Below are 16,508 nucleotides of genomic sequence, written 5' to 3' on the forward strand. Positions count from 1 at the left end.
GTATCAGGAACATATGTAAACTGATTAAGTGAGGTAAAACCAAAACAAAGAATGCTCTTAAATCAGCTGTTCTTTGCTGGGTGCCTTCAAGTCAGTCTTGACTCCTGGCAGCAATTTTCTTGGTAAGATTTTAGAAGTGGTTTGCCCTTGCCTTCTTTTTCCTAGGGCCAAGAGAGTGATTGGCCCAAGGTCAGCCAGGTGGCTTTGTGCCTAAGGTAGAACTAAAACTCACTGTCTTACAGATTGTAGTCTGGTGCCTTAACCGCTACACTAAACTGGCTTTGTTTATTTCAATTGCCATTTGCAATTTTCCACATTGATTTGAGCTCCTGAGACCTGACATGGTGTTGTTGAACGAAGTAAATAAGGAAACAAATGGGAAGAAATATCTGGGAAATTAAGATGAGAGAAAGGGGGCAGAAATGAAGCATTCTTTCCTGTCTTGAATGCATTTAACAGCATTTCTCCTCATGACAGCAAGAGTCAGTGACTGAGCTGGCCCAGACTGATAGAAATTGTAGTCCACAATAGCTGGAGGATATTGGGAAAAGCTGGTGTAAGACAAGAGAAGGAACCCTGATCAGAGAGCCACTCCACTGTGTTGCAAATGGTATGGCCGTGATTCAATCCCCTTTTAATCCAGTGGCTTTTTTGTACGTTCCACTCAGCTAAAAGTAAAACTTGAGCTGTGAGTTGAGTTAGCTTTGGGCAGAAAGTCTGAGAAACTTGGAGAGGGCCCATGGATTCCCCCTCTAGCAACTTGCACAACAAGCTCTATCATCACTGCCACAGAAAGTTCAAACTTGTCTGGTTGATTTTCAAAGTTTGTTTTTTAAAGGAAAATCTAACAATAAGGAAAGTAACCGGTTGGATAACATCAGTGGGTGGAACTAACTGTTAGCTCCCAGCCCAGCCCAGCCCAGCCCTAACCTACCCTGGCCAAGCCTTGCTTGTGTTCACACCAACAGTTACTGAACAGTAGAGCTTAATCATTCCAGGTGTTTGCAGAAGGAAATAACTGCCCATCTGGTCGCCTTTGGGATTTCAAGACCCCCAAGCTTAGGCACGTGGGAAATTCTGTCCGTCGCCTCTGAGAGGATGCTGCAAGGAAACAAGAGATCCAAGATGCCAAGCACTGTACGTCTTATCCATTCTCATTCTCTCTCTCTCTCTCTCTCTCTCTCTTCTCTCTCTCTCTTCTACTGCCTTTCCATCTTGATTAATAAGCCAACTTTAAGGCAGCCAGTGTTGAGCTGTTCTAAGCAAGGGCAGGGCAGTTTTATAACTTGGCTCTAGCTACTGTAAGCAGGATGGCATTTCAGTGCATATCCTAGTGCAGAATGCATTAGTCTGCTTGGAAACAGGCAAGTCTTATAAATATCTGGTGAAAGCATGTACAAATTGCACTTTGAAAATACCCTTTATTGGGAGCCAACCCACAATTACTTCAGAACAAGAATCCTGAATGCACAGAACGCTTGGTTGGGTGGCAAATTGTAGGCAAGCAAATTCTTTGGGGGTCTTTAAATAGTTTGCAACTTATGGCCTTATCAACTAAGGCTTGAGCTCTCGCGTAGGATGGACCCAGTGAGGTGGTCAAGAGCATTTTGCTCTCCTCCATATCCTCCATAATCTTACCACATTGTGGGTGATCTTGTTTAGAAACTCTGGTGCTGTGAACTTGAGACTAAAATTCAGAAATCCCACACAGGGCATAAATGGGCAGGCATGTCTCCATTTCCAAAATGCAATTCTCTTGTGGTCAAGTGAGATCGTGTTTCTCGGCATAGCACACATAGTGTACTTATGAAATTGACTGTTATGAATTGTGGCATAATGGCCGTGTTTGATGGGGCCAAAGGAATAGAAATATACATAGCAAGTGATGAGGCTCTCAGAGTCTATTAGCCAATGCAATCTAGTGTTTTCCCCTTGCAATGGGCTTCAGCTTCCGTAATTTCAAAACGAATTTAATGCTTCTTGTTGGTCAAATGTCATAGTCATGAATGTGCTGGGGAATAAATAAAAAGTAATGCCCCAGCTTTAAGCTTTGCTATTTTGGGTGTGTGTGTGTGTTGTTTGTCGTTTTTCTTCAGGTGAACATTAGAAATTGAGTTGGCAATCCAATTTATTGTGTTTATAATGATGTCTGAGGAAATGCTGAGAGTCTGTTTGAGAGAAATAGAGCAGTGGACTTTTTACAGTTACAAATAACGAATAACTTCAGGACAGCTTCATCCACAGAGTTACAATGAAGCATAGCAAAAATGTTCTACTTGACTGGAAAGAACATTACTGTAAAGTTCCTTAGTCTGGAAAACCATTTTTGTCATGAATAACACCATTTACTACAAATATATAACTTGGGCAGGTAAAAATGTTTTATCTTTCTCAAGAAGTCAGCATTTCCTTTTAAGAGACAGAGTGTGACTATACTGCATATGCTAAGACAGAAAGGAATGGTAGCGACAGTGTGGGAATCTGAAGTGAGAGGGATGGCCTGGGTGGGAACTGCTGATGAATTCCAAATACTCTCTGCAGATTTTGGAAAGCAATCCTCTCTTGTTCTCATTTCCCAAGCAATAAAAGCAAGATACTAATGAAATATTTAATTGGCTGCTGTGAAGAAGAATGAGCGCTTCACCTCATAGAATATGTGTGGGAAGAAGAATTTGGAAATACATAGCATGGAAGTGTAGTGAACAAGGCTTTTCATTTGGGTCTCTAGCTACACAACAGGAAGGACTGATCTGTCCCTCCGATGCACCCTTTGTTTCTCAAATTAGGGCAACAGGGGAAAGAAGAGAGGCTTTCCCCCTGTTTGTTGTACCAGCTACAACTTATCTGCAAGAATGGACTGGCACACGCTGATGAAGGAGACTATATTCCTTTTCGAGTTGTTATTTCTCAAAATTGCTTATGGTTGCACATGCTATAAATTAAATGAGTGCTGGAGGCTATAAGGGTAGGCGTGGGTTTGAAGGACTTGTTCATTCTGTCTACGTTCTTTCCAACCTGAGCAAGGGCCTTTCCCAGTGAAGAACAGATTGGGCTCGCAGGAGCAGGACCAGCTCATATGTGGACCTTCCATTTTTGCTCAGTTAGCAAAGGAAAAGTGGGATAAAGGAGAGTCTTGTATTGCCTTCCTATGGGGAATTTTATTTTTTTTAATCAAGATACTTAAAAGCCAAATGTTCTATCTAGAGAGTCCCTTTTTGTTCACTGAAGTTTAAACATTCCCCGGGCTGCCCCCAATTTGGAACCCTCAAACAACAGGGAAGCTGGGGGTCATGGCAGATTCTTATTGCCTGCCTATCAAGAATCCAGATTTTTCATGTCAAGTTCTAGTATTACATTTTCTATATTCTACAGATAGTCTTTGACTTACGACCAGTTGTTTAGTAATTGTTGGAAGTTGCAACCACCCTGAAAAAAGGGGGATTTGCAACCCAGATCCTATGTTCTGATGGTTGCCCCCCCCATCCATGGTCACGTGACTGCACTTTTGGTGCTCAGCAACACGGCTGCATTTATGGCCATTTGTGGGGTTCTCTGATCACATGATTAGTTATATGATGGTTTTGACAAAAACCAGAACTTCTGGCTTTCAGCAAAACCATGCCATTGTGAACAATGGGTTTACTTAACAACTATGGCATTCACTTAACATTGCTATATGACCAACCCATTTCATGACTTACATCCATACGGGCAGGTTCCATTATGGTTGTAATTTGAGGACTACCTGTATTCAGAACTTCATCTTTTTTGAGTAACATTTAAGTCTTTATATTGCTGGAGACTGAAGTGGGAAAGTGTTCATGGGATTTTCTGTGTTCTTATTCTTCCAGCCTGGGAGGAAAAATAATCTGTTGCCTTACTGGTGAGACTAAATCTCTGATAAACAAGTTGAATAGAGGTGCTTATCCTATGTTGTTGCTACCCAGATATGCTAGAATTCCATAATTCCCAACTCTGGAGTCCTAAGGCATCTGGAGAGCACTAGGCTGGGGATGTTTTGACAGGCCCTTTCAATTTCCTTTTGCTTGTCTCAAGCGTCATATGTTAAAAAATAAATACCCAGTAGTCATTACCCATGCTAATTCATTATTTTGAATTTACATATTCATAGTCTTCCTAATGCTTATTATTCTTTTGCCTTTAATCTTCTCTTGTTCTCCATTATTGACATTGTTCTGAGGGAACCCTAATACAGATAATTGAAAATAGTGTGCCTGGAACGTACATATGTACATATACACACATCCATACACCATCATACCTTTCTCTTTTGGGGCAAGCAACATTACAAAAATGCAGAAATGGAGTAAGAACGATAAGCTAAAGACATTAAAGGCATGAGATTACACAGTGAAAGGAACTATAGCTAAACGTAATACATACAGCACCATACACTATTTCTGTCCATGCAAGCCATCCCTTACTTCTATGACATAATACATATATGTTGTTTTCTTTAAACTTCTCACCTTTTTCTTTCAGAGGAATTCAATTTCATCCAGCCATGACTTTCTCAGTCTTCCCCTTCCTCTCAACCATTCATATATTGTTTAGAGAATTGATCTTTGTTCCTTCTTTCTGCAATGATCAAGTCATACCTTAGTATTCAATCCATACTGTTCATTGTTACTCCCTTGATCTTTTCTAGTTTTATTATGCACATTTCTTAAGTACTTCTCCCACTTACATTTATGTTTTTCTGACATATTCAACTCTTATTCCACATGACAATGGACCAAAGTATACTTTTATACTCAGCCATGTTTGCTTCTTTCAAGAAGCATCATATACTATTCGTTAAGATTCTATCAGCACTTGCACAACTTAAGAGGTCTCCATGCATTTTTTTTATCTTGAATAAGTTTTCTACCAAGAAATACAAATTTATCTTGCTCCACTTTTTCATTTCCAAGTGTTCATTCCATTTTCCCTGTCAAACACAGCCTCCTAGATATATATTTTTCAATCCATGCTTCATCATCCTCATTGCATCAGACAATCTAACATTCAAACATATCATTTGAGTTTTCATCCAACAATATAAGATTGTCTTCATATAAATGTACACTCTCATTTATGTCTTCAACAGCACTCCACCAACTTCACCAAAACCCTTCCTGCCATATAGCAGTTCTTGATTTATGACCACAATTGAGCCCAAAATTTCCTTTGCTGAGCAAGACAGTTGTGAAGTGACTTTTGCCGTATTTTATGACTTTTCATGCCACAGTTGTTAAGTGAATCACAGCAGTTCTTAGATTTCCCTATTGACTTTGCTTGTTAGAAAGTCACAAAAGGGGATCACATGACACCAGGACACTGCAGCAAACATAAATACCACAATGCCAGTTGCCAAGTGTTTGAATTTTGATCACATGATTGCATGGATGCTGCAACAATCGTAAGTGTGAAAACGGTCATAAGTCACTTTTTTCAGTGCTGTTATAACTTCGAATGGTCACCAAATGAACTGTTGTAAGTCGAGGACTATCTGTACTCAAGATTTGTTTTCATTCCTGCTCATGTTGAACCACTCACTAAGCACTCCATCTAGTCTCACACTTGCTTTACTTACTGCTCTCTTCTTACTCAGTAAGCAACAGTCAACTTCATATTCATACAAAACACTACATAGTTCAAGCTACTTTATCCTACTCTTTCTCTAAATCAGTAAATATTCAATAAGCTTTCCTTCCCACATTCTAACCTAAAGACTCCTGTGGGCATAAAGCTGCCCTGCGTTTTGCTCCTTGCCACTTTGTGTGTAGTCTTTGATTAGACTTCTACCCAGCTCCTTCCCAGGTACATCTGACAAACTAAACCCTACAGCAGTGGTTCTCAACCTGTGGGTCGGGACCCCATTCGGGGTCGAACGACCATTTCACGGGGGTCGCCAAACAATGCAGTCTGCCATTCTTTTTCCCCTTTTCCTTAGCTGTGCTACTCCCTTTTATTCTATTGGCTTTTGAAAGCCAATAGAATAGACTCTCTTGAATAGAGTCTAATTCTATTGGCTTTCAAAAGCCAATAGGAATTGTCCAGGCTGTCTCTGCCCTGCTGAGCCCGCCAAAAGTCCCATTCTGCAAACGGTGCTGCACCAGTTGAGTAGTCCTCAACTTACGACCGGTTGGGGGTCGCGGCATTAAAAAGGTTGAGAACCACTGCCCTACAGGATTTGCATTCACTCTCCCTACTTGGCCTTTGTATAGGGTGGGGTTCTGAAACTTTTTGCCATTGGACCTTTTATGTTATCTTGATCACACACCTCCCTGAGAAATCCAAACACCAAAATGAACAGAAATGAACTATAAAAAAATACAGTGAAGCTTTGGGGAAAATGGATTTATTATAGTGACAGATTTTATCTTCCTGGGCTCCAAGATCACCTCAGATGGGGACTGCAGCCAAGAAATTAAAAGACGCTTGCTCCTGGGGAGGAAAGCTATGGCAAATCTAGACAGCATACTAAAAAGCAGAGACATCACCCTGCCAACAAAAGTGCGTATAGTCAAGGCCATGGTTTTCCCAGTTGCAATATATGGCTGTGAAAGTTGGACCATAAGAAAGGCTGAGCGCCAAAGAATTGAGGCCTTTGAACTATGGTGCCCCTGGACTGCAAGGCGATCAAACTGGTCAGTCCTAGAGGAGATCAACCCTGACTGCAGATCTTGAAGTTGAAAATCAAATACTTTGGCCACCTAATGAGAAGGAAGGACTCACTAGAGAAGGGCCTAATGCTGGGAAAGATTGAGGGCAATAGAAGAAGGAGACAACAGAGAATCAGGTGGCTGGATGGAGTCACTGAGGCAGTAGGCGTGAGCTTAAATGGACTCCAGAAGATGGTAGAGGACAGGAAGGCCTGGAGGAACGTTGTCCATGGGGTCACGATGAGTCGGACACGACTTCGCAACTAACAACACTAACTAAACAGCTTTTCACTCTGACCTGGTTCAGTACCTAAATCTAACTAAAAGCTTTTGCCTACATTTCACAGTTTGGGAAACCCTGCTAGTCCTTGATATATGACTGCAATTAAGCCCAGAATTACAGCTATAACTTTCTGTGGTCATTAAGCAGGTCATCATATGACCAGAGCTGATTTTATGATCTTTACTGCAGTGGTTGTTAAGCTAATGTGGTAGTCATTAAGCAAATGATGCAGTCATTAAATGAATCAATTTTATCCAATGAACGCTTTTTACTGGAAGTAAACTGGCAAAAAACATCAAAAATTATGGTCACGTGACTGAGGGGTGTTGCAAACAGTCATAAAAATGAGCTGATTGCCAACTGCCCAAAATGCAATGAGATGACTATAGTGGGGGGGGGGGTATTGCATGGCCAATAGAACTTCAAAATTGGGTCACAACTAGCTTTTGGGGGGGGGATTATCATAACTTTGAACAGATGTTAAGTGACTAGACATAAGTTGAGAACTACTTGTTTAATCATCAGGTACAAATGAAGTCTCCATACCTTTTAACAAATCACCCAATCACACGGGGGCCACATCCAGATTTCAATATCTGAATGATCTATCTCCAGTTACATCATCTCTACCACCACAGCATTGTCAATATTTGTCAACATTTCTACAGCATTCCACCACTCCACATTGGTTTCCATCAAAATCATTCTGCATTTTCTTTTCCTCTTTTACTTTTCAGCAGTCCTCACTTTTGTTAACTACCTCTTTGTAACTATGTTTCTCCCTGTACACTTTATCCAGTATTTTCTCCCATCCACTTTTCTGCAGCAATCATTCTTTTATACACATTCTCTTCTCCCCCAGTGTTTCATTCGATCATCATTCCCCCAACCATCCTTTCTATTTTTTCCATTATTGCAACTCTACACATTGCTCTAGCACTTTGTAACATAATTTTTATCCCTTTGTGCAGGAATGTGGTGGTAAGTGTATAACAAATAGTTCTGCTACCTCTATTAGCACTGCCACACTGTGAGCTGCCAAAGGGCTGCAGCTCAGCTCTGCTTTTAACTGGCTCACAAAAATCCAGAAATTTAACACTTGGCTTGTGTGAGCCTGTACAAACTAGTTCCAGCACACCGCCACCTCTGTTCCAAGCAGCTCCCACATCTTCTTTCCTTATGTCCACTTCTGTTCATTCTATTGGGATATTAATTATGATTTGTCCAGGACGTGCCCTTTTTCATCCTATTGATTGCTCTACTTTTACTCCTTCTCTTCCTGCCCATTTCATGCAAAATCCCTTCTTGATGCTACTATCAAGTTCTGATTGTCCTTCATAACCCTCTTCTGTTCTTAAAATTATTCCTTTCAAATTCATCATAAATAATAAAATTAGTCATCCTTTTAAATTTTATTCCTTTGCTGGTTTGACAAGGTGTGAGGCCAATATTACCACAGTTCTTCATTTTTTCTGAAATTATCTTATGTTTAAATTAAGGTGGGCAACTATGGCCTCTTTACGACCTGTGGACTTCAACTCCCAGAATTCCAGAGTCTTCCATAGGTTGTAAACGGGCCACAGTTGTCACCTCTAGAACAATTAACCAGTGGAACAACCTGCCTCCAGAAGTTGTGAATGCTCCAACACTGGAAGTTTTCAAGAAGAGACTGGACAACCATTTGTCTGAAATGGTATAGGGTTTCCTGCCTGAGCAGGGGGTTGGACTAGAAGACCTCCAAGGTCCCTTCCAACTTTATGATTATGATTATATTATGTATTTGAAATAGGGATTTTAGTAAGCAGACACAGAACCTAATTGCTTTTTTTTTCTTTTTATTTTCATTCAAATTCATGCAGTTGTATTCCATGTTGCAATCTTCTTTGTGCCGTGATCCTCGCAGCTGGGCTCATGATAATGACCTCTACTACTCCTCATGACTTTGGTCAACTGAGACACAGGACACTTTTTAGTACGATACAGAGTCTGTCTGTAGATACGCTTACCGGTTATGCTGCATTTCCTCCTAGTGGTAGCGATAACGCCAGTCACATTTTGACACATAATACTGCACCCCATCAATTTGAAAGTATATACAATGCTGAAATGTTTCTGGGGATGAACAGAATTCATAGGGTTCAGTTACAGTTTTGGAGTCATCACTGGGCAAGTATCAACAACTATTGTGGTGAGGTAACAACCGCCTCCACACTCCTGGCTTTCTGGAAAAGCCTAAAAACGTGGCTCTGTTGCTTGGTCTGATCCTCCAGCAGGAGCTTGCTACTATAGGGGTGGCTGACTGTGTAGAGGTGATTCCCCACCTCCAAGCCACCCATCCTCTTGGTTTTTAGCTTTTTTATTCATTTTTTTTCTAATTTTAATTATTTTCTAGTCCTTTTTATTTTTTATTGTATTGTAAACCCCTGTATCATTGTAGCAGTGAGATGGGCGGCATAGAAATTTAATGCATAAATAAAATATCCCTTAAGTGATAACTTGAAACAGTACTTATATCATTATAGTTCATTATGCACTGTACAATTAATTTATTACTAATCTGACAAGGTGTGAGGCCAATATTACCACAGTTCTTCATTTTTTCTGAAATCCAATAAAACAGAGTGATATCCCCAGGACAGACAGCCCATTTATCACCCAAAATTATCCAGGTAACCCGACTGGAGTTCCCAGAAGCCTTAAAGTTTAATTGCAAAACTGGGGACAGCTCCATATAAATGATAACAATCTAGCTAAATTGGTCTTGTGAACAAACTTCTGTTTTATCATACAATTCATAGCACATGACTGCTAAGGGAATGACAGTGCCCAGTTCATTTACTGTAACAGATGCTGACATAAAGATCCCACTAGATTCCTGTAAAAAAAAAAAAAAAGACTATAAATGTGTTTTTCATCACCTCCAACTGCAGACAAACAATTAAGTCCTTTTAACAAGCAGCAACACAAACCTTCTTCAACCATTTAAAACTATCAGGGACATTGCATTGGTCATTTGCTTTCTCTGCTGACTAAGAGAGATGTGATGAGGTGTCTATTAAGTGGACAAAGATCAAAAACCCCATTGTTGAGCAGGAAGGCAGAGGAAGAAAGTTAAATGGAATCTTATTTGAAAGTAAGTGATTAAAGCCCGTATCTTTCTTTCCATATTTCACTGTGGCCTATTAAGTTCCAAATTAATTTCCAACCTGCAGTATATTTTGAAATAAATTTACTTTTTCCCCAGTTGCAGATTTTGTTTAATAGTGGGAAATCAAAGGTTGTCCAATCAAAGGCAAGAAACAAGATGGCTTGGTTGCTGGATCTATACCCCGTTTTTTTTTTTTTCTGGTTTCAACATTTTTGCACAATGTTTCTTTTAGAGAACAGCTACAACTCCTGTTTTTGTTCTGTAGTAGCTCCCTTCCTGGTTTCAAATGATGATGAAAATGAAGATTGATGATGATGATAATGACAACAACCTCCTATTTTCCCCATCACAATAATCTTATGAAGTGAGCCGAGCTGACAGAGATGGACTGTCCCAAAGTCACCCAGCTGGCTTTCATGCCTAAGAGAGGATCAGAACTCTTAATCTCTTGGTTCCTCGGTCAGCTCCTTCACCACTATACCAAACTGGCTGTCTTGGGTTCTTTTTAATCCTTTTTTAAAAAATGTTTTTTGTCATCTGATGAACTACTGGACTGTCCCTTTACTAGCCTTGCTCTTCGCATTATTCTGCCCACATCCTTGGTATGACTGACAAGGTTGAATGTGGTATCTAATGCGACTTTTCCTAGCAGTAGCCAATATGGGTTTTTTTTTCCTTTTCCTGCCAGTCCCAATGATGTTACCTTCATTGCATCTCCAGGCCAAGTGTGAGATGGGTTAAATCAACCTTACCTGTTCTGGCATCTAAGTAATGCTTATTTCATTATTCCAACATAATTGAACAGCAGTCTCAAGATATAGAAAATCTACTAACCGTCATCACTCACAGTGTTAGAGGTTAGTTGGTTGATGACAGTGACTGGGAATAGAATCAATAAGACAAAACAGAGATTAGCAGGGGAACAACAAGTTTCATGCTATTATATTTGATAGTACTTAACAGTTTGGAGTGTCCCTACAGTGATTTATGCAGGTTTGTGTTGACAAAGAAGAAAAGGGCAAGACTTGGCTACAGACATCAAGACTGACAGAAGGACAAAAGTATGTTGAGGCATTAGGGCCAAAATTGGCAAATGTGAAAGGGATCATGGCAACCAACTCACCAACCAAAACTGCTCTGCAAGAACCGTTTGCCCTACTTCATTTAATGTCAGGAAGCACAGTTTTGGAAATAAGAGTATGGAGAGATTACATGTTTGGTAGAATCGAAACAGGACAAGCCAGTCTAGGGTTAATAGAGGGAAGAGATTTAAGTCAGAAACAAGCTTCAAGAGAAGCACATTCTGTCAGAAGCTTCCTCAGATCAGAAAATAAGACAGAGGTCTAAAGAAATAAGAATGACACAAGGAAGAGAGGGAGGAAATGATAAGCATCAATTGCTGTAGAAGAAATGCTAAGCAAATGGGTAGGACTGAGGGAGTGCTCTAGCTATTCTGCAGAGATCACCTAGAAATATTCAACATTCAGTTGTCAATCATTCATGCCATTTCCATGGCTGTTCATGCGATCTTAATGGCTGAAGGGGGTGGGGGGGTGGGGTTATTTATTTATTTACTTACTTACTTACTTACTTACTTACTTACTTATTTACTCTGCTGCCAACTCCACGAGGACATCTGGTGGATTTCATACATATGTTGAATTATAAAAACAAACATTCAATTCAAGGCTGTAAATAATGCCCCCTCCCTTGGTGTCCCATTCCAGCAATATGATACATTAAATCCTCTATGGAATAATTGTTTTAACTGCCTTCATGAAGACCAATCTGGATCTTTGGGGATAAGCTGTTCCATAGCCGTGGAACAAAACCCGAGAAATATAATTATTCCAAATATCCTATGAGAGGCCCTTAAATTTCTAATTTCAACGCAATGCACTGAACTGATTATATCTATTTGAAGCAGGTGGTACTGAAGATACCAAGGGGCAAAATCATGAAGTGTTTCATAGTGATGACCTGCACTTTGAACCAAACTCAAAAACCGTTTGGCAACCAATGAAGCACCCACAACACTATTACAGTTATAGGGTCTCAACAGAGCCACTCTATTTTATACCAGTTGTATTTTTTGAGTACAGTAGCCTGCAAAAGCTGACCCACATAAAGCAAACTGCAGAAATCTATCCAGGAGGGTAAGGGAATGGTTAGCAACTGGTGCTCTGCCAAAGAAAAGCCCCCCACTGCACCAATTTCAACTGCCTATCCAGCAATGGCCATGAGTCTAGGTCTAGGAAGTCCCCCAAGTCCCCCCCCTTCATCTCCTTTAAATGAAGTACTGTTCTGTCCAAAGTACAACTGAAGCAACCAAATGAGTCTTGGGCAAACAGCATGTCTGTTTTGCAGGGATTCAACTTCAGCTTGTTCTTTCCCATCCAATCATTTACAAGATCCAGACATCAAGTCAATACTTCTACAGTATCCTATGACTCAGCCCAGGGTAGAGATATTTATCTGGGAATCATATCTATGTTAATATTGGAGAATATAGATTGGAGAGGTGAACTACCCTTATCACCACAGCGTAGGATCAAACGCAAACTCTTATTTTTGTTTGGTCAAATTAACTTCTTTGTTCCACAAAACTTTCCTGGATTAGAGCACAAGGAGAAGCCACTCCTGGCCAAACTCATTAACTGTTGTGATTCCTTCATGTTCCAAATGCTTGGTAGAACTGTCTATCGGATTGTTGGGGAAATTTCCTAAATTCTTACAGGAATCTCTCTGGATCAATAAGCACCAGGGATAGATTATTCTAATTGGTGGCACCACTTTGCAATCACCTGCAGTGAAAGTATCCTTCAGAAAATGATCTGACCATAATAAGAGACTAGCCATTAGCCCTCCAACTTCACATTACTACTAGCTGCTTTGATAGGAAGATTAAAACTAACATATGACAACTTTGTGGGTATAGGCTATAGTTGCCACAATGGTTATGAAGCTCTGAGTGTCTGTGATTATCTCCCTAGGTATAAAGATTGTGGTCTCCCAGCACCAGTAGCTGGGGAGATTTTAAAACCAGCTTATTGATAAGATCTAAGATCTCAGGAACTGCTTTGTAGCAAAGTGGGCAGTGTATAAAGATGATCCCCAATTTATTTTGCCTCATGATCTGACACATAGCCTGTCATCTGAGACATAGGCTTTGGCTAATATCATCATCAGACCTCCCTATCTTGGGGGCTACAGTTTATGGTAGAAACTGAAACCCAAAACTGAAGGCAAATCTGACCAAAAAAAGTATACCCACCCTTGCCTAACTAGGTTTGGATGATGGTGATGGTGATGATGAAGATGATATCCAGTCATATATGACTGTTGGTGATTCTACAGACCAGGTCTCACCATATCTTCCTGTCTTGCACTATTTCTTTGAGTTGTTCTATGCTCTGGCTAGTGTCAGCTTTGATGGTGAGGTTTGGATAATACAAGCCAAATTACCTAGAATTGGAATACATGCTCATTCATCTATTGAGTATGTATAAATGAGTAAATCTTTGAGGGAGATAGGTGATACAGAAACGTGAAAAATAATAGCTAAGCGGTTGTTCTTCTTTTTAACAGAATAACCTTTGCATTCAAATCCTGAATGACTTTCTGCATCTGTAAGCCTCTCTTCATGCTACTATTTGCATTCTGGCCTTTTCCTTATTCATTAGGGTTTTTCCATGATAAAACAGGTATTATTTTCTGTTTTTGAAAAGTACAAAGCAAATGGTTGTGTTGAAAGATGAAGGCTAAATCTAAGAGAAGTACCGAAAGATGTAGATGATTTCAAACAGGTTTACTGTGGATTCAGCCTAATTTAACATTCACATTTTATGTAAATTCCACAGAAAATGATCACCATTTGTAAAGATTTTGTGCCCATAATTTTTGGGAACAGAAGAGCAAATAATCTCCATATGTATAGATACCAGTAAAATTACTCTTCACTTTTAAAGAAATCTGATTTTAACATGAGGTAGTTATTTTACAGGTAGATGAACCTCTCCAAGTATAACTTTTTGAATGGATAAGTTATCATTTTTTAAAAAATCAATATCAGTGCTAAAGCACTGAAGTAGTCAAAAATAATATTTATAACCATGATATTATAATTAAATATATCTAATGCTGGGAGGAAATCCTGTCATTTTAGCAAAATGATTTATGGTGGACAAAAACATTACAGTATTTTAAAATGGTTTTTTAATTAGCATTATTAATATGGTACATCCATAATGCTATAATGCTGCTTCAAAAAAAATAGATCAGTGCTATTCTTCTATTGTGCTAATAAAAGAGTCATTTAACAAGATCTTTCTAGTCCCCATCATGAATCATTCCTTGAAACAGCATCAACTGGAAAAAATGTACATGTGTTTATCACAACTTGCATATAGGTACATATAGAAACACATGCAGAGAAAGTCTTAATAGAATTAAACAAATATGGCCATGGATAGAACATAATGTTGTACCTCATTTATTTCATTTGTTTCTTGTTTTTCCCTCTAAGCATTTCAAAATGGTGCCCACAGCCTTCATCCAATTTCATTACAAAAGTTATCCATATCCCACACAGGCAACATATGCAACATAATAAAATGCAGTGCCCTTGAACTGTACAAAGCAACAACTACCATTATAACAGAGAGAAATGACTGAAAACTTGCCAGTTGAAAAACACCCATCTGTTTTCATAAGAGAGAAGAAAATCAATTGCTTCCTTGATATTCATCTGCTCTTTTGCAGCTAGCTAGGAATTCACTTAGATCTTGGAATGGCTGTAGGGAGATTCCCAGGCTTGGGCTGGGCGTAACCAACCACAGAACTTGTACACAAGATTTAACTTGCACATGGAGCAATTGCTAACTGCAGTGATTGCCAAGTTTGGCTCCATTTCACATTGAAAGATGCTTTCCCTGAGCACAAATGGCAACTTTAGGAAGTTTTATCAGTTTTATTAGGAATGATTTGTTGCTGCCCAAAATTCATACCGGTTTGGGGAAATGCTACTCCGGGCATGCACCCTGTGCAAAGAGAAGGTTTGGGCAAAGATAAGCCCATTGGGTGGTACATGAAGAGAAACAGAACTACCTGGAGTTAAGAGCTGCCTCCCACCTGAATCTGAGCACCTGAGGTGTGTGCTGTTTGTTCAGGACACACTTGCCAATTTGCTTCTCAGGGTGGTCCTTTTAAGGTAGATTGGGGGAATGATCTCAGAAAGCAGCATTGCATCTCTGATTTAATTTATATTCCTTAAATTCGTATCCATCTGACATATTTTGATACAAAAAGTGAGCTAAGATAGGGTGGAAAGTTGATTTGGTAAAGAAGAAGAGGCAGGTAAGGAGGAAAGAAGATGAATTTTCTCTCTCCCCGCTTTAGTGATAAAATGGACACATATCCTTATATACAGAGAGAAAGCTTCAGCTGATTCAGATAAATTAGTAAACATACACAGGGTTTAATTTGGCCCTTACCTTCCCCTAAGGAAAAATATTATTGACTGCCAAAAGCAGCCAAGGGACCTGGAATCTCTCCAGCAGTTGCCATGCAGGTCAAGAGTAGGTTGGTGATGGTCTTCCTCTATCAAGCCCAGTCATCCTTTAGAGGGAAAGGCTAAGAGTCACCAATCAGGAAGTCTTGTAAGAGTTAGACTGGAGGGTGAGACACTCATAAATTGCACTCTTTCTGCTTAAATCAACAAACACACCCTTTTCTTTTTTTTCTTTTTCTTTTTTTTTGGCACCTCTAAGTGTGTGGTTTTTATTAAATTTAATAATAACATACTGCTAACACAGTATGTATCAATAAAGTCCTTAGGGCTTTCTGAACTTGATTATTTTCATGCAAACATTTCATTACCAGGCTAGGTAACATTTTCATTTCTAGAATGGAGTGGAGTGGGGTCTATTTATATGCAGTAGCTTGCCTTGTCAGTGTTGGGTATATGTGTGTGTGAGAGAGAGAAAGAGTGAGTGTTTCTCCTTGGTAGTTCTTTGATTAGATTGTTGTTCACTGCTTTGTTGTCTGGTATTAACCCCTGCTTATCTGTGTATTGATTGCTGGCAACAATAATCTTTTTGTTTCCCTTTTTAGTTTTTTATTGTCTCTTCTGAATGGTGTGTAAATGTGGTTTATCTCTATGTGCCTATTGCATATGCATCAATCAGATGTTTTAAAGGCAGCAGGGGGTTATTAACAGTGACAATGGGAAGTCTGGCTCTTAACAATAGCACAGGGTCACCAAATTAGAGGGGTATGAGGTAGAATGAAACCCAACCGGGAATTGACCAAAGACCTAAGGTGGCAAACAGGAAGTAATTCTGTATGGAGAGGTAACCCATAATGAAACGTCTATAGTTAGATACAATGGTAGACTCCAAAGATACTTTTA

General features: G+C 39.6%; 1 protein-coding gene across 1 annotated transcript in view; it reads left to right on the plus strand.

Annotated features, from left to right (window-relative positions):
• The first annotated feature begins 959 nt into the window (after positions 1–959).
• Positions 960–16,508, plus strand: part of PKP3 (plakophilin 3) — a 68,577-nt gene continuing 53,028 nt past the window's right edge. The window contains exon 1 of the mRNA XM_039353244.1: positions 960–1,137. Coding sequence (XP_039209178.1) covers positions 1,099–1,137 — 39 coding nt within the window. The 5' untranslated portion in view covers positions 960–1,098. The remainder of the gene's footprint in view (positions 1,138–16,508) is intronic.

This window comes from Crotalus tigris, unplaced genomic scaffold (assembly GCF_016545835.1).
Source record: "Crotalus tigris isolate CLP2741 ecotype Arizona unplaced genomic scaffold, ASM1654583v1 scf7180000018504.2861643, whole genome shotgun sequence".
Classification (NCBI taxonomy): Eukaryota; Metazoa; Chordata; class Lepidosauria; order Squamata; family Viperidae; genus Crotalus; species Crotalus tigris.